General features: G+C 32.0%; 1 protein-coding gene across 1 annotated transcript; it reads right to left on the bottom strand.

The window, feature by feature from the left end:
* Window positions 1-490: 490 nt before the first annotated feature.
* LOC110661549 (alpha-glucan water dikinase 2) lies at window positions 491-19,413 on the bottom strand. Its single transcript, XM_058135397.1, is given in 32 exon segments — window positions 491-850; window positions 1,913-2,028; window positions 2,225-2,317; window positions 2,393-2,424; window positions 2,427-2,565; window positions 2,667-2,765; window positions 3,207-3,350; window positions 6,569-6,694; window positions 7,113-7,242; window positions 7,324-7,427; window positions 7,572-7,785; window positions 8,056-8,162; window positions 8,263-8,439; window positions 9,317-9,400; window positions 9,539-9,691; window positions 9,771-9,830; window positions 10,035-10,094; window positions 10,211-10,273; window positions 10,799-10,984; window positions 11,504-11,599; window positions 11,681-11,837; window positions 13,051-13,185; window positions 13,429-13,517; window positions 13,950-14,081; window positions 14,209-14,326; window positions 14,419-14,534; window positions 15,011-15,325; window positions 18,009-18,162; window positions 18,256-18,347; window positions 18,459-18,537; window positions 18,612-18,721; window positions 18,813-19,413. Coding segments are annotated over 32 exon segments (3,948 nt in total). The 5' UTR covers window positions 18,876-19,413; the 3' UTR covers window positions 491-645.
* Between the last annotated feature and the right edge of the window lie 482 nt (window positions 19,414-19,895).

Raw genomic sequence — 19,895 nt, 5'->3', positions numbered from 1 at the left:
CAGTTGAGTGATGGCTACCCACTTATTGCCGAAGACGAGAATGCTAGTTAGGCGCGAAGGTTGAGATGGGAGTGGAGCAAGGGCATTACAGGGATGCAGCCATGTAGAGAGGCAATTAGGTTTAATAGGATTTAGCTTTAATTAAAATATTATTAATTCTATCTAGGGCAATAAGGTCACTTCATTCTCCATTAACGACTTTCTTGGACAAAAAGACTCTTTATTTAACATAATCAAAATGCATGAATCAAACAATTGACTTTTAAAAATAAAAGGAACAAAAGTGTTAACTTTAATATAACTCAGAGACTAAAAAGTAATTTACCCTAATAAAAATAAATTATTTATAGACTCAGATGACTTCTTGCCTGCCTATTCCCTTAAAGCTCGTAATGATCCTAGTTTTGGGTCGTTTACACAAATATCACTGATGAAATGAGTAAGTGAATTCATAATCATGTAAATAATCACTCAAAAGGAAGTTTGAGCCTTAGTGCTATAACAGAACTTTTTTTTAGAAGAACAACAACCATTATTCTAAACTTAATTAATTATTAAGTTAAGTTGATTTTGGTTTAAGAAAATTACAATCATAAAGATACAGAATTACCATGTAGAATAAAAGATCACTTGTCTCCAATAATTCTAGAATTGTGGCCTTGCCTGAACCACATATATGACTCCATCTTTAACCACTCCTTCAATATCCTGGGGGCAACCACAAAGACCTTCTATGATTTTTCCTGCTTCTGCAATTTTTGAGAAGATTGACGTTTGGAAAGCCTTATCAACCATCAATCGGTCGCTGGAGTAGTCTAATATTACTTTCTCCTCTTCATCCATAAGGGCGCTACAATGATTTTGATATTAAGATATTGGGGGAAACAATATGTGAAGCAAGCATTTGCCCTTTTACATTGATGAAGTACAACCACAAGATTGCATGGAAAAATTTATTATTGCACTAAAAATCAAAATTTTTCTTTATATTGGTATCAAATAAAGGACTTGTATGCACAAGGCATAAAAATGAAAATACAAAAACAACAAAATATATGAATATAAACAAAGAAAATGCATATGATACAATGTTGCGGACCATCCAAAGGTGTTCAACAATGTAGCAAAAAATTAAAAATGAAAATAATGTTGAAAGCTGTGGTAGGGCTTCAACCCCAGCCTAGAAGTGAGCCAAAAAAAAACTAATCAAAATGAAAACCGATTAAAAAAATGGGTCTATCAAACCAAAATACTCAGTTATGGTGTTTTAATTTTAGAAAACCAACAATTAATCAAACCCCTCAAAAAACAAAAAGCAAAATGCTTATACACTTATAATTTTTTTTTTAATTATTTATCAATATTGTTAATAAACTAATATTTTTATCACTTCCATTTTTTAACTAAATTATTATAAATTTATGATTGAAGTCTTTACTATTTATTCTATATAATTAATTAAAACCAAAATTAAAATTATATACTATAAATTAAACTTGATTTATTAAAAAATAAAAAACTGACCGAACCGAACCAAACCAGTAAAAAACCAATCAAACAATTACACTGTCTTAATGGTTCGGTTAAAAAAAATTTCTCAATAGTTTCGTTAACCAAATCATGAGCACTGCTATCGAAGCCAAATGGTGTTGAAATGAGCAAAACAAAAGCTACTTCCATGATTTCTAAAAGGAAATCAAGGCACTCATCTTGATGGAAAACATCTTATATCTGTTTTCAATGGGCATTATAATTTTAGTAAATAGAAAAATCAGTTTCAGTTTTCCTTTTGGAAAATTTTCATATTTTTTTCAGTTTTATTTAAAAAAATATATAAAAAAATAAAAATAAATAAATCTAAAACTAGGAGTAAACACACCCATAACATCCGAATAAAATTCCACAAACAGACCTGTCATAGAGCCCAGCTCCAGCATATCCTTCTAGATCTTCACCATTTGAGTCTGATCTGAATATAATGGACTGCTTACTGTATAGCCCTATATTCTTGCTTGGATAACCAGTAACCTGAAATTCAGATTGACATTAAGTTTTTCATATGGCAGAAAGATTCATATTAATTTTCAGAAGTTACTTGTAAATGAATTGCCATAGCATCCTAAGATTTGGCAAGCTAGCATATTTAACTAAAAGCTCATTCAGATTAATGTGGCATTTTATCCAGGTAAAGAGAGAATTTACTGAAATATGTACAAGAAATTACAATAGGAAACTTTAGATTGCTTTTTCTGGTGATGAAGCTCATTGAGCGTCCCGGATATGCACCCACCAAAGTCTCTCCCAGGCCCTTCACAATCTGTGTGTTTGCAATAAAGAGAAGAAATGAAACGCATGCCAGTCTACCAATTTAGAACAGAAAATAGAGGCATACCTCAGTATATATCTCTGAGGCATCCCCTGATAGGGATTCTTTGTGTGAATGACAAATGCGTAGTCACCGCTAATGATTTCTTGAACCAGTACAGCCATGCGTAGGTTATCATGATTCAGATTAGCTTTCCTACAACTAACATATGCTCTTTCATTCCACTTTGAAGCCCAAACCTGGGAAATAATAGATTAAACCTCCTGATACTAAAATGATTAAAAAAAAAAATCATGACACATGGAATCATATAAATAGATTGTCTTTTCGAAAGCAATACCTTCTTTATTGCCTGCCAAGCACGATTCCATCTTTCCTCACCCTCATCACCAGGCCAAGGTATTCTCGAACTTCTCATTTTGCTCTTAAGCTCGTAGGTCTACCCAAAAGTTAAAAAATAACAAACAAACAGTGAAGGCTATGAAGCAAGATATATGGGCAGGTAACATGCTATAATAGGATTACCATATGAATTCTTTTTTTTCTTTAACTGACGAATTTTATAATGATATAATGAAGTTTAATAGTACTCTTGTTGCTATAGTAATGAAATCCTGTTACAAGGTAACAACATCACCAATCATCTGATGAAGCAATAGAATTTGAGAGCACTGGTAAGAAAGAGAAGCAACAATATAGGTTCCTCCATAAAACCTAGGAAAGCAAAAACAGACAGACATTTTATTTATTAAACTTGTGCATACAATTAGGTTTTCCCCAAAAGATAATTTGTTCAATTAGAAATATAAAAATAAGTCTCCTCTAGAAATTGATAACATCTCCTCTATAAATTGATAACATAGGATCTTGCAAGGATTACCAGAGTCAAAAGTGACCATTTAACAGGAATTCAGATTATGTAGTAAGTTCTCATTTGTTGAATAGCATCTTGTATTGCTCGAAGTTTGGTCAAATCACCACCCAGTACAGATTTGTAGAAGCAAGAAATCCTGCTCGCTATATCCTGAAAAAAATTATAGGGTATCCAATGCCAATTAGTATATACAAAATTATTAACTCATTTACAAGATCTAATACCATGTGCAGTATTAAATATTAAAGCTACAAAAAGAAAATAAATAAAAAATTAAAAAAAATTAAATTTTTCTGGAGAAAACGTAGTATAAATTGAAAATGGCAACATCCACAAAGGTTTTCCTCCATGTAGTATCTCAGTTTGCTTCAAGCCTTCAATCATGCACTGTCCAAACACAAGCTACAAAGAATATTTATCAAGCTGGGTAGAATTATGAATATTTGGTACCCTGCCTAATAATTTATTAGAAAGGAAGGCAGCTGCAGGCTCAAAATTATAGAAATAAATAAAAAGGAAATAATTCAACTATACTAAACTCTTGGTAGTAGGGTCAAATGAGCAGAGCCAACCTGATCCTTTTGGCCATTTATGAAACGAGATTTAAATTTAGGCTATGGTTTCACTAATTTGTTGAAGCTAAACTGAGATACGCATGGCCCTGTCCTTATATGACTCATTTGTTAAATGAGCCTGAATGACCCTAAATGAGCCAAAATTGAGTCCAAGACTTTCCTAAAAAACTTGAGTTGTAAATAAAATGATTTATAAATACATTTGATAAAACTTTTTTTTTTTTTTTTTTACTTTAGAAAGCTTACTACACTTGTTAATATGTATATTATTACTAAGTAATATTTTAAAAATCTAATACTGTGTGGCTCGAAATATTAAAGCTACAAAATTTTCAATTTTGGAGAAAACATAGTACAAATTGAAAATGGCAATATCCAAGAAAGATTTTTGCCATGCAATATCTTAGTTTGCTTCAAGCCTTCAATCATGCACTGTCCAAACACAAGCTACAAACATATTTATCAAGCTGGGTAGAATTATAAATATTTAGTGCTCTATCTAATAACATACTCAAAAGGAAGGTAGCTGAAAGCTCAAAATTATAGAAATAAACGAGAAGATTTAAAATTCATGCAGTTTTCTAACCTCGCAAAAAGAAATAACTCAGCTTTATATTAAACTCTTGGTAGTAGGGTTAAATGAGGAGCATAGCTGATCTTTTTCCATTTATGAAACAAGCTTTAAATTTAGGCTGTGGTTTCACCAATTTGTTAAACAAGTTAAACTGAGATACACATGCCCTCGTCCATAAATGACTTGTTTGTGAGGTGAGCACATATGAGCCAAAATCGAGTCGAATACTTACCGAAAAGCCTTAAGTTGTAAATAGAATAATGTATAAATACATTTTAAAAATTAAATTATTTATTTTGAAAACCTTACTACAATTAGTGATAATTTTTTTATAATAATTTCTATGAAAAATGTTTAACTTTAAAGACTATTGTAAATATACATTGCAAATTGAAAAAAAAAAAATATGCATGCTTTTCGCACCAGTTTTTCTTTATTTCTCAATTTTGTGGTTTTCCTTTTCAATTTTTAGTTTACAATTTAATTATTTCGGGCAAGTCAGGTTCAGTTTGGTCATACCCTTTTTTGGTATTTTGGATTTGGGTTATTTTGACACAATACAGGGTGGGTTTGACTTTGACCCTCAAATTTCAGGTATATTTCAATCAAAATTGCCAGTTAGGCCACAAATTGTCACCTCCAGTGCTCAGGTTAATTTCACTCATAGTCCCTCAATTAAGGTGGTTGTATCAGCATTGTCCTTCAACTTTAATTTGAATCGTAAAAATCATCGAATTTCAATGAGTATCACTAAAATCCATGTAACCTGCTATTACAAGTTTCTAGATTAACTTATTGCTAAGTTTCACTCATCGTCCCTCAACTTAAATAGGTTCATCATAGTCATCCCTTAACTTTATAGTCAGTTTAAAATTTTACATCTTCATTTATTTTGGATTTATTTAAATATTTTTATAAATATTTACAATTAATTAATTATTTAATTTATCATATAAAAATATTATTTTCACATATATTATTTTTTTAATTCAATTTTAGGTTAATGTCTAAAATATTTATGTTTAATTTTTCTTAATTCCTTTGGTTTATTTTAATGCAAGAAAAAAGCTAATAACATATAACTATTTTACTTTATTTTGAAAATATCTAAACCCTAATTAAGTATGAAAATTTTAATTAATTATATATATATATAATTTGATATTGTATATAGTTTGCCTTTATTTGTTAAATAAGCAAAATAATATATCCAATCTTAATTATTATTTAGTACATTTTGTATTAAAATTATTTGTATATCAAATTAAAGTTTAAAGATTTCTAAGATAAATTAAAGTTGAGGAGGGTGTGTGGTATATTTATCAGAGTTGAGAGACGATAAGTGAGATTTAACCATAAGTTAACCTAGAAACTTGTAATAGTAGGTCACAAGGATTTTAATGATACTTAAATTGAAGTTCAAGGGATTCTATAACACAAATTAAAGTCGAGAGACATTACTGATAGAACCTACTAAGTTGAGGGGTTATGAATAAAAGTAACCCTCTAGTGCTCAAAGTCCAACAGAATTTAATAACTTGCATATAAGAGTTAACAATTGAGAGGACAAAAAAAAAAAAGCAACTATGTCTATAGGGTATCAACAACTATCACCAATCCTTTGCAATCACCAAGCAGAATATCTCCAGTGTATCCAATGTAAATGGTACACCCCCCACATCATAAACAGAAGCCTGAAGATGAGATGAAACCATCAGTATTCAATGCTTAAGAAGCATTGACTAGAGGCACAATGCAAAGGGCATAATGTTGGCATGAGATAAGTAAAATTTATCGAGCTGAGGTATAACCCTCATTGACCAAACACAATTGTCATATTTTCATAGAGTTATGTGGACAACCACCTCTCTAGGCTGCCAAGCTTCTAAGTTTGTGTGCAAGGAGCCAAGGAGAGACATGAAAAGGAAGAACATTATAAACCTCCAGGCATGTTGTACAAAACATACAAGTGAGACTAACAGTAAAATTTTAATTTGATTGAAAGAAACCCTTATAATTTTTCATAGGCAGGCTATTATTAACCAAGTTATAAACATCCATTTTCACTAGCAGCGTGAACAGATGAACACGTAATACAAAAAAAAACATTATTATGAATGATTCATTCACACATGACATGCATAATCATAATTACTTGTGTATAATGCTTAATGGATCACAAGGAATGGCAAAAGTCTCCTCTGAAATATCAGCAGTACCTTGTTAATATCTTCTAAAAGAATAGTTTCAAAGGCTCCAAATGTTAGGGCAACTGAAATTGGAATCTTAATCCATGATGGCACCCTTTCTCTTAAAAATTTGATGTTGCAAGATTTTGCACCGACCTATGAAAAAAAGTCACCACGATCACATCAAATTGAGGCTTTTACTGAGAACTGATACTAATTAAGGACAGAGAAGTTGTAACTTGACAGATGTCCAAATACTATTTTTAAAAATCTCAAGTACAATAAATGATTCAAAAAATGGGAGGGTCAACAGAGTAGCTAAAAGATCCACTCCTGCCTTGTATTGCCTCCCAAACAAGTTTGGGAATAACGAGATAGTGTTAATTACTCTGCAATTGAAGAAAATATTAAAAAAATAAATAAATAAATAAATCCAAGAACTAAAGCATATGATTGTGTTGTATCTACAAACACAATTATTAAGTAGGACAAGTTTACATGCACTGAGGTGGTAAATAAGCAAACATCTTAACCTAATCTAGAGATGAAACTAAGTTGATCACCATTTGCATACCATCTCAGCAGTGAACTCCTCAAGTGAAATAGCATATTTCCCACAAAACAGCTTCCTTTTAAGTGTAACTGCTCGTGGAATGGAAGTAGAAATAGAGGAATTAAGTGATAAATTTGAGCCATCGACATCACTGCAATTGAGCAAGAAACAGTGGTCGTTGAAGTTAGAGGAAAAAAAATTTAATAGCCAATCATACACTCAACTGGCCTACCTGATAATCAAATTCATTGATTTCATGCTTATTGATATAGCTTTTCCTTCCTTTAGCTTGAGATTCCTAAGAATATTCTGATCAAAACATGCGGCAAAGCATACCTGTCACATGCTTCTCTAGTTAGATGTCATATGCTTGTTTTCTTAAGCCAAGAATTAGAGATTGCTTGTCATTTCAATCAAATACAACGAAGCAACTTTATAGAATGAAATTCAGAAATGAATAAGTAGAGAAAAGTTACACACCTTGCTATTTCTTGCTCTAATAGAGACATGGGACAAAATATCTGGCATATTAGGTGTTAGCACAGCAACAACTCCATCAGGAATCTCCTCCTCCCCAGTTACTCTATTTGCAATAATAACAGTTGGTTTTCCGTAAACCTTGTTTTGAATGGTAATTAACTCATGAACAGAGGTTACAAAACCACACACTTCCACTGGACTGATAACTTGCCAACTGCCAAACGCAAACTTTAGTGCATTGTTAATTCCAAACCTCATAAAACAGCAAAAAAAAGTTATTATAAAATCTTAACCCAACTTCTGTGAATAATGCAATTTAAAATGTTGGATAGATCCCCCCCTCCCCCCCCCCCAAAAAAAAAAAAATAAATAAATAAAATAAAATAACTTTGAGAATAGACATTTCCAAAAAGAAAAAAGAAAAGCTTATATCAAATCTTAGTGTTATTCGGTGTACAATTAGTTGGTCTAATTAAATTCTTACCAGCCTAGATTTGCAATTTTTCTAAGAATGGGATCAAAACGATTGATAAGTGTGGACAGGATAGCTGCTGAGCCTGCCCTAATCAACTCCTCTGTAAAAATATCAATCTGACAACAGGTCAAAAAAGAAGTTGAGGAAAATGAATAGCTTCTTTGAAAAACACTATATTAAAAGTGACTAACTTAAAATTTTTTTGGTTTAACTTACCACCCATTTCTTAATACCAAGCAAATTACCAAGATACTGCACACTGGGCTGAATTTTTTTCTGGTAGTTCTGAGACCTATCAGCAAGTATTAGCTGCACCCGATCAAGAATAGATTTTGCTTGTAATGCCCACTGAACATCATTGGATTTGTATGATTCACAGACGAGATACCAACCCTTTGAAAGCAGCAGAAAGCCATCAATTGGAGTTAGAGCTGTAAATGAACTAAGCTGTTCGCGAGCTGCTCAAGGCTCGGCTCAATAAAAGCTCTGCTCAGTTCAACTCGTTTAGAAAATGAGTTGAGCTCAAACTAGATTTTTAAACTCGTTTAATAAACAAGCCAATATAGAGCTTTGCAATATTCGGCTCATTAAGACTTGTGAGCCGGTTTGTGAACAGACTCATTTATAAAAATATTTATATTAGCTATTGTATGTTATTATATTATAAATATTTATTATTTTATTTAAAATGCTCTAAAAATAATATATTGTTTAACATTATGATATAATCAATATATAAAATGTATTTATTAAATATAGTTATTTGCAATTTAAATTTAATTTTTTATGAAAATTAAGTTATTTTTTTATATGAGAGCTAATCAAAATTACGTAGTTTGAACTTCATAACCATAAACCTAAAACTCTCTCTGTAAATAAGTTGAACTACTTGTGAAATTCTCAAGACTCAATTTGATAAAAAGTTTGGTTTAGCTAGGCTCATTTAGAGCTCGTTTTCTAAACGAGCCAAGCTTCTGCTTATAGATATTCAGCTCGAGCTCGACACTTGAGCTCGAGTTTGAAAAAATTTTAACGAACCATGCTTGAGCTTTTCAAAGCTCAGCTTAGCTCAGCTCGATTTGTTTACACCCTTAATTGGAGTAAGTACTCCAATAAGCTTCTGACTTGAGAAAATTAAAGATTTGAAGTTGATTTCCAGAAAAATATAAGTACATACATTAAAGAAATTAGCAAAATTAGCTATACACCATACTTCAAAAAAGTACAAATGGGAAAAGAGCAAAGCATTGAAGCTAAAGGAAAGAATTACCTTTGTGCAATAAATCAGGTCTTCATTGTTGACGATTGATAGGCATAAATTTTCAAGCACAAAGGAAATGTAGCACATAATATCCTAGTCACAATTACAACAAAAAAAAAAAATCAAAATTTCCCCCTCCTTGCATATATACTTCTTTTTATTATACAAATATGAAACATTAAAAGCAAGTATTCCAACAAAATATGCTGGCAATATGAGTGGAAAATTTACTGGCAGGTGATCGAAGCTGATGTCTTTCAGTCCTCTTTCCATTGTTGTTCTAACTGCAGAATCCAAAGCAAGATCGAGGAAGAGTAAATCTTTTGCTCTTCCGGTAGATGTGAGCAAAACAGGGTGAAGCTCGATGCGAGATTCCAGTAACTTCTGGAGTTAAATTTAAACCATTTAAGATCAATTGTTCTAGTTTAAAAAACACATACAAAATTTGTTTGCAAAATATAACCTCCATAAGCGAAGCAACATTTGCATCAGCCACATTTGCTCTGATAAAGTTCAACGATTCCTATCATTTGACAATACAAGTAAAACAAACTAAGATATCGAAGTTTCCAATTCAGATATCATAGAAAAATGTGCTCATGCACTCACATATGCCCACACAAACACAGCATACATCAACAAAAATGCAATCACATGAACCAAAAGTCGGAAAACAAAAGATCTTCTATACACAAGTTAAAATAAACTTTAAAGAAGAGAGACTTGCCCGCAACTTTTGTGACAAACCATCTAGAGAATTAACTCTCTCTACATTCGTGAAATCACTCTGAACATGAGTAGAAAAGGATGATTTGACTCGTTAGCAATTTTTAAATTGCAAAAGAAGAAGAAAATGAGGGCTGGAAATCAGAACATTTCCTAGAATAGAAAGACGGCAATTACCTTGCAAGAAGGACCCAAACAAGTTTCAATCGCAGATTCAAGGTCAGCACCTGAGTGAACAGCCTAAGGAATTTTGATAAAAGTAATGAGAATTATAAGAGGAATTCTCATGCACAATGTATATGTGGGTCAGATTAAAAAGAATACATTATGCCTGCAACTCAGTTCTATGATGAAGGCCATTAGATAGTAAGACCTAAAAATTTACTGGAATTTTATCTAAATGACATAGTTGTGCAAGAAAATGTTATCATTTAAGTTAAAAAATGCTAATGTCTTACTTTGGTCATTGCAAAATTCTATCCCATAGATAAGCTTCCAAGTAGATTAAGCTGAAAAAGGTTGTCATAAATGGCAATGTATAGTGCAAAGACTTTGTCCAACTTATAAAGATGATTAATTCATCATGGCTATGACTTCCATATATAACACAACATTTGTTCATTTCCCATTTTCAAATATTTAGATTTTTTGCAAACTATTTCATGCCAACTACATAATTAGATAAAAATAAAGATAATTAAATTACTACTGCTCATAGTACACTTTGATAATTAGAGAAGGCAAAAAGAGCCCTCTGCAGCATACCTTTAATGTCTTCAAGTACATTGTAAGGTCACGAATGAGACCTTCCTTAGCATGGGTGTTAAAATGAGGCTCTGACACAATTGGACGATCATAACTTGCAAGCTTCTCTTTTGTCAGACCATTTGCATTTAATGTTTGCCAATAAACATCAATTCTAAACCCACATCTTACATAATTTAAGAGTGCCTGTTAAAAGGGGAAAAAAGTTTAATGTTCAAAATTGAAGGATTGAACCATACAAATATATGATTAACCCAGGGAACAAACTTTTTCAGCTAGTTTGGATTTTAGATTAGAGGCTTTGTTACTGCGTATTTCATTAGAACTTGTTACCAATTAAAATAATTTGGCTCATTGTTAGGAGGGATTAGTTGAAATCATAGGGGGGAATCTAATGTGATTGCCAATATAGCCACTTGACTATGTAAAACATGAACCATAAAAGCTTTTCAATAATAATAGCAATAATCTTGCATTCAGAGGTAAATGAGTTTCACATGTATCCAAATATGCATGTGGCACAATATACAGAAGTTGTACATACAAAAATAAACTAGTACAGGAATTTTTTTTTCTTATTATTCTTCGGATAATTATTTGTATAAATCTAAAACACATCAAAATTTTTCAACCTAACAGTGGATCACTTGATCACTGAAAGTAGATAACTACAGTTGAAGAATAGCACTTCATAAATAATCATACCTCACAAATTATCACATCATCTAGGCTACTGTTATTGTGCAACTTTTGGTGCCACTCCTCCATCATGCCAGTCTTGCTTTCATTGTTTCTCTGAAGGTGGTAGAATATTTACTCTAGCAAGATGGATACAAGGCAAACAACTTATACAAAAAAAAAAATTAATAAATATACCTGAAGCACAAGAATTTCATCACGAATTCTCTGCCCAACATCTCCTTGACCTCCACGTCCAACACATAACATAATCAATCTCACAATTTCTCCATCATTCGGCTGGTTCACATATATTTTTTGTAGTAAATTGGTGAACTTATCCTGAGCTTCACTAATTTCACTGCAGAGACATAGTAATTAGATATCACTACACCATAAGGCAATGTACGTGTCAACTCTCTGATCTTCATGTTCTCCATACTGAATTCTAGCCTCACCAAATATGCAAAACTAGAGTGCATTGTGTGTAAAATAAAAGAAGATAAGCAGGTGATAAAAGGCCACAACATGTGGACAAGATGCAAGTTGTAACCCAGTGAGTCAAAGAAAAAAAAATGAAAAGACCAAGTCGAAACATAGCAAATTTGTACTTCATTTTGTGATGGCAATTTGGTTTCAATTGAACATCATTACCATCTGAGGCAGATTCCGAATTTTCTACCAATTCAACAGTAAAACTAAGTCTTAATGCAAGAGCTTATTATAATGAAGGATCAAATGCCATGGATATCATGTATAAAACACCGCAACCTGATAGATGAGGATGCATATTCCACCAAAACCTGTAGCTGTAGGATACAGCCCCAATATTGCCTAGAAATCCATCTCCTTAAAATAAGCGGAAGATGAATTTTTGTCTTCCTTAGGGCATGTTAATCTTCTTGTTCTCCTGTGCTTTTTACTCATAAAACTTCTGTCTTTATTTAGTATCAATTATTTTGTTAATGAGGAAACCAAGTGAAGCTCTACAAGGTCCATGCTAATAAATTGCGCAATTGCTTTGTGATCCTACTTTATTAAAATTATAGAGAACAATTTTCTAGATATTAAGCTTAAAGAAAAATTGAGAGATTCAGCATAGATAATTTTGGTTGGTTTACCCTCCACACGATACCCCCCTCCTCGAGTTCCCTTCTTTCAAAGTCAAGTCAACAGATTGAATTCCTTCTCCTCATTTTATTTGGAAACTACACTTTAAGAGCTTTCCAGATATGGTCTGTAGTTGCTAATCTCAAGTATGCCTTCTGCACAATACAAGACTCCTATTGGGGAAGTACCAACTTTAATGAACCAAGAGAAAAAAGCTTACATAATAGACTGAGCCTACAAAATAATAGAACACAAATCCTATTTTCTATGCAAATACATAAAGCAATCAAGTAAAAAAAGAAAAAAAAAAAAAAAAAAATAGGAGCAAAGTAACTATACCGAGCTCTTGAATTATTGTTAATATGCATGTGAAAATGAAAACACTAGAATCCAAAAAGCACCTAAGATCAGTAGTCAAGATCAGTCAGAAAAAGTTTTCATCAAAGCTAAAAGTAATATTTTACCGAGGTTTCACATTGTAGTTCTTGTTCCATGTAAGATGCCTGCAGGCCATAAACCTCAACCAGACCAAAATGCCAATAAGGCCTGATTCCCCTTCAAATTTACAACGTTCTGTCAATTCTGTTGCAATGTTGAACCTGTGCCCAAAGTGAATAAGCTAGAAATAGCATACTTAGTGAAAAGGCAACGCAAAGAAGGCACTGCAAAAAGTTTATTTGCTTTATCATACCAAGTAGACATTTTTTTATTATTTAGTTTTGTGAACATATATTTAAAATCACAAAGCATATGCTAAAATATGATCTAAAGCTAATTTAATCATGGGAATTCAGTATATTTAAAGCATTAAAAACATTATTAGCATAAAATCTTAATCTAACCTGTGCATCAATGACCTTTCCGCCTCTTTTTCTCTTCGATATATTTCATCAAGTAACCATTTGACAATTTCTTTCCCATCCCCATCAACCTGCACATAATATACATCAACAGAACAAATGCCTTGATGCACTTTTGAGAATGAGAATTTAACCTATTATAAGGCCTATTAACAATAGAAGGGAGTTAACATTGGGGATTAAGCTGGCCTCTGTCACAACTAAAATGTTGAAGGAAATAGTTGCACATATTTTTAGGTGTAACACCATTCTACATTATTGATTCAATATTTTTAGTAAATTAGTTGAGATCAAATGTTATTGCTGACATCAGCCAAAAGGAATAATCTCTTCAGTAGTTAACTATTTCCTCAATCTCATACCCCGCTGTGTCAAGGAAAGTTTTCCTATTTGATAGATCATCCATAATAAAGTTTATCACCATGAGATGCAACTATGCCATGAGGATGCTTATGAGTATATTAGCAAGGCATGTTAAACCAAGATCAAAGAATGAGCAGTACCTTTCCATTAGGATTGATTGACTTCAGCAAAACAGAGAAATTTGCCCCATTATTTTTTATCCAAGATCCACCTGTCCAGATCATGAATTGGATACCAAAGAAATTTCTTTGCTGCAGATTGATATCTACAAGCTTTTTTTTTTTTTGTGGGGGGAGGGGGGCATTGATAGGAGTTAATTCAAAGCACTATGTTTGCAGTCGTTACACAGGATGAAGATCATTGAAAGAAACTTCATAAAGCTCAGTTTGTGATAACTACCTGAAAGGATCCTTTTCCAGTTAATATTTCCGCGAAATAAGTTTGGCATGCACCATTAAGAAGTCTTGATCTTTCAGGCAACATGTCTGATGGAGGGGCCTAGAAACAGTGAGGAAAACTGACTATGAGGTGAAATGAGGATTTGGCGAATATGTTTTCAAGGCCATTCAGTTTTCATGATATAGATCTTAAAAATTAGGAAGCATGAACCTCAACAACCATTCCACAATGGACAACTTTGAGAAACCCCGATGAAGAACTACAGCACCCTTTGTGTTTGTGGCTACCAGTACATGAAGATCACTCTTAACGATTTTTGTAAGGACCTGTGGCCATCAAAGATTCAGGAGACATTCAAACAATTAAGCTACTGTTCCTTTCTCGACATTATAATTGATCAAACCAGATATATATACAGTATATCAAACATAAGGGGTATTACTGGAATTCATTCCATAAGAATATTAATCAATTTCATCCAAGTATCAAAAGGAGCTGAAATTCATCAGTTATTAGCAAGCATGTACAATAATCTAAACATCTTTCAAAAAATTAGGAAGTTGGAGAATATTTCATATGTCAAATATTGATTAATGACTTTTTCATGAAATAAAAAAAAAATGTGTTTAAAATCTGAACTTCATAACAAGGTAAATTCCGAAGTATGGCAATGACATACCATGAATCATGGTTCTCTTTAAATAATATGAAATAGTTAGAGATGCCAAATGGACAATAAGTCTGTCACAAGAATTCTCCTCTCTTAAAATAATGCAACATCTCTAATTCAAAGAATACTAACCACTATCTCATAGTTACCAACATGATAACTCTGCCTCGATATAACTTTATCTCCTCCATTAGTTCTCTCTACAAGATCCATTAAAGCTGAAAATGGCATATTGGTGCTCTTGGCATGGCCCACAGAATGCTTATGCAACCACTGATCCACATCATGTCTTCTACGGTATGAAGGTGGTAATGCACACCTAGAATGTCCCCTATTATCAGTTAGTGTTTTGGTACTTGTAGACATACAACTACTTTGTAACTCATTCAAAGAAATCCCTTTGGCCAGCTGACTTTGGAGTTCTCTTACAGCATCATCATAATCTCGCTGCACAAAATACAAACAAAGAGAAATAAAGATGATGCATAGAAAAAGAAATTAGTGACAGTAACAAACAAGGCCAAAATGACAGATAGTTATGGAAGAATATATGGAATCCTTCTTTCACCAATTAGAGTAAAATGGTATGACTCATGAGCTTAACTGAACTTATCTCATTAAGAAATTAGTAGATAAATTTCTTATGCTAGCGTTACTTGTCTCAACCATGGTTTTAAATAACGGCCGTTACGTTACGGCTGTTATGTTATTTAAGGGAATTTTAGCCTGACATTACTGTTATTATTGTTGTTTAAAGGAATTTTAAAATTGCAGCTGTAAAGGCCGTCATGGCAGTTATATAAAGGGAACAGCCGTTACCGACTGTTATATAAAGATCATAAAAGCCCCTTTTTTGGTTGAGAATCTTTGGCTGTTTTCACTGCATTCACATGAAGGGTGGCAAAAGGAACCTTTTTTTGCAAAAGTCTATCTTGGCTTATTCATTCAGCTCCTCTTCATTTTCTACCTAGTATAGGCATTTTTGCCATTCTCTCAATTTTCTCCACAATCAAGTGAAATCCTTCATTTCTCTACACATTTTTTACCTCAAGAGCATACATCATCAAATAGACAAGGTGGTTTTGAAGTGAAGGAGAGCAAAGGTTGAGTTATTATCTATTTTCTAATTTTTAGCTATTTTTGAAATTATTTTTAGGTAAATAAATTAATAATTAGAAAATAATATCAAAGAAAGTTTTAGGCTTTAATAATATTTGCTAAGTATAAATTTAGGCTTTACAAGATAAAATTTAAGAAAAAAAATAATCATGAAATCAACACTTGAATTAATTTCATAAATTAAATGGTATGTTTAAAACCTAATTTTAAACTGAACGCTTAGTTGCTTACCTTCACAACATGTCGTATCAATGGAGAATTCTGAGAATATTTCATTTTTGCCAGATCAACCACAGCTAATGAATAAATAAGTCAATTTAATGGATATACGTAAGTGTAACTTAATAAAAAAAGAAAAAACAACATGTTGTAATTTTAAAAACAACATGTTGTAATTTTAAAAACAACATGTAGTCATTTTTAAAAAATAATAATAAAATAAATATTTTTTTAATTTATTAATTAGTTTTTAAAATTAGGGAAAAATTATGAAATCAACTATTGAAATTAATTTTCATACATTAAATTGCATAGTTATTAAAGGCACACCTTAGATACGTCTCAGACTCAAGGCTCACTAGACTCTAACCCTAGCGCCTTCTACACCTAGGTGTGCGCCTTATTCCAACCGCAATGCTCTAAAAATGCATGTTTTCTTTATTTCCACCTTCAACGACCACTTCCATTGGCAAAAAAACAATACCACTCAATTCGAAATTTGCCGATCTACCAAAATCCTATATTAAGGCACTAGGAAGGTTTTCAAATTAATATCGCTGGTGATAACTAATCATTAAAATCTTGTTAAACCAACACACCCAAGATCACAAACCTCTCCCATATTTTCATTGTTAACACTACCACTCTCTTACTGTCTTTTTAAAAAAAATATATATTACATCTACACCTATTTCAAGATCTATGCCAAAAGAAAAAGAAAAAGCATCATCCACTAACTTGAGAACTAATACTCCTTTAGTTCTTAAAGATGAGGAAGATGATGAAAATATTGATCTTGAAAATGAGAATAAAGAGAATGAAGGTGCAGAAGAAGATGAAGAAGATTATGATGCTACTCTTGATGAAGATTTAAAAGCAATTATTTTATGATTGCTTGACTTTAGTTTTGAGACATTAAAAGACTATTCAACTTTCAATATATTAGTGTCTTAAACTTTAGTAGTTTATTTTTATTTTATTTGGATTGCAAAATTATTATTACTTGAATACTTATTAGTTATTATTATTTTTAGTTTTATGTTATTTGAATTTTAATGAAATATTCACATTTATTTGACTTTTATAGATTTTTTTTTTTTTAAATTTATGTACCTCACCTCGCTCAGGTGCACACCTGCACCTTGCGCCTAGGATACAAGACCCTTTGGCGCCTTAGCATACCTTGAACCTTTAATAACTATGTTAAATAGTAAGTTTAAAACCTAATTTTAATTTAAATTCTTAGTTGCTTAGCTTGGTGGTAATAAAGTTAGTTCTTTACTATCTACTAAGTTATTTTGTTGTTAAATTAGTTAATACTAATGATATCTAAGAATGATGGATTTAATATCCTTATTTGGTATATTTATGCATTATTTACTTGTATGTCTTAATTTTAATTATACATTTAAATATCTATTCATTCCATAAACATTGCAAATTTAAAAAATTTGCGTAGCGACAGGCTATTACTGTTACATTACGGTTATTACAGGCATGTTTCTGTGAACTGTGACCACGAGTTAAAACCATGGTCTCAACATAAATGGGAAATCAAAACAGATAAGATGTTATGCTCATGTGAAAACAGAGGATATGATTGATTAATTCCTCAACCATAAATATAGTTAACAAATCGAAAGCACCAAGACAAGGTGTAAAACAAATGGACTGTTTTTAAAGGCATAAAAAAAGTGTGATGGTTCCTATTATGTGTTTGATACTGAACCAAACAATTGGTCATATTATAAAGAACGGGATATGCAGACGTATGGCAGATAAATAGAAGCACCTTTTGTTGATGTGGAGTGCTCGTTGGCCTGCCCTTGCTTTCCCAGATTTGATATGCCTTGCGTTCTATCAAGTCCTTCGATAGAGAGGGGTGAATAGTACTTTCATCATGTTCAGGCAGATCAACTCTGAAATTCCCATTGTTCAATTTCAACCTAGAAAAGAAGTGAGAGAAAAAAAAATTCGGAATTTAGGATTGCTTTGGAAGACATATAATAAAATGTAAAACGATTAAGGAAACAACCGGCCATCTGTTGCAGCAGCTATCTTTCAAAACAAATTCTATAGCATGGAATTTAGGGCCTCTCAACTCCATATTGACTACATAAAATTCTCCACTCTAACATTCAAAAATAATTTCAGCAACTAGAGATTAACTACAGGTTATTATGTTAGCTTTATCAGTGATACCAAATAAACTATAAAGAAACCAATGCAAAGTGAATCAGACCTTCGTAAATGGTGTCTGTAATGCCCCTTGCTTATAAGATTTTGATCCTGGAGATTGCTCAGAAGGGATAAACCAATTCCTGTAGAGGAAAAGAAATCTCAATAGCTATATAACAGGGGGAATTACAAAAAAGCTTTGAAGTTATAGCTTTACGGGTTTCCATGATTAACAAAACCCCAGTGAAGAATCCAGGCCCTTGTACAGTTCTTAAGCCGAAGTTCAATTCTGACATTGGGTCCATTCAAAGAGCCTGAAACATTTATCTATAGGCCAAAAGAAACCACAAGTTCAGGAAAAAAATGAAGTCTATGGGAACACTCAGTCATAACTTTAGGGTGACAAAGAAGCTGTTACCTTAAGTTGCATCCCATCCACGAGCTGGAAATGTTCAACTCTGGCAGTACCGGAGGATGCCATAACAGCAACTGTTTATTCATATACAATAACGAGAAATATGACTGTTAATGGGTAAGAATCCCTTTTATGGGCTCCATTGTCCAATCGCATGTGCCATTGAAGAAGATACTGTGAGCTACCCATACAACTCATTTTTTATCGTCTTTTCAGCAACTTTTCTGGTTCATTGAGGTCAATTTATAATTTCTTTTTACCAAAAAGCAACATAAAAATAGAGAATTAAAAAATTAAGAAAAGATTGTAAGGTAGTGGGTTTAGCCGTTTAGGGTTAGGGTTCCAATTTTGCATCCACCTCAGTGGCGAAGGGAATTTCGACCACATTTTAGCATCGGATTCAAGTTCTACGTCTTCAGAAGGAGACAGGACCTCAGTGGCACAGGGAATTTGGGCCAAAATTTAGAACTAGAATTTAGAATCTGATTCATATTCAATGATTCAGAAGGAGACAGGCAAAAGACGATCAAAGCAAGCTTAAAATGAAGTGATCCATTACTCAAAAGTCAGAGAACGAGACAAATGGACGCTTCTGCTCATTCAGGCTATGTTTGGACAAGAGTGGAATAATAATAATTGAGGTTAATTTTTCCATGCTGGACCCAATGCTAAAGTTTGTTACATTTTTGTTCTTCCCACTCTATTTGTTACGGTAAAATTTCTCAATTTTAAATATTTTATATAAAAATTTATTAATTTAAAAAAAATAATATAAAAATCTCTTATATTAAAATTTTATTATATTTTTAATTAATTTAATACATGACAATACGTTGTAAAATAAAAATATTAATTTATTATTATTATTAAAATTACTTTTGAGAAAAATATCTCCTTAAATATATTAGTTATAGAGTATTAAAATTTAATTTAAAAATAAATTTGACATATTTTAACATAAGAATATTAAAATAACAAAATAATTTTTCTAAATTTCCTTTCTCTAATAGCATCTAAAATGTTACTTTAAAGAAAAACATTTTTAAGTTGTGTGACTTTATGCTAATAAAATAAAAATAAAAGATA

Source organism: Hevea brasiliensis, chromosome 2 (genome assembly GCF_030052815.1).
Source record: "Hevea brasiliensis isolate MT/VB/25A 57/8 chromosome 2, ASM3005281v1, whole genome shotgun sequence".
Taxonomy (NCBI): Eukaryota; Viridiplantae; Streptophyta; class Magnoliopsida; order Malpighiales; family Euphorbiaceae; genus Hevea; species Hevea brasiliensis.
This window is presented reverse-complemented; position numbering and strand designations above follow the sequence as displayed.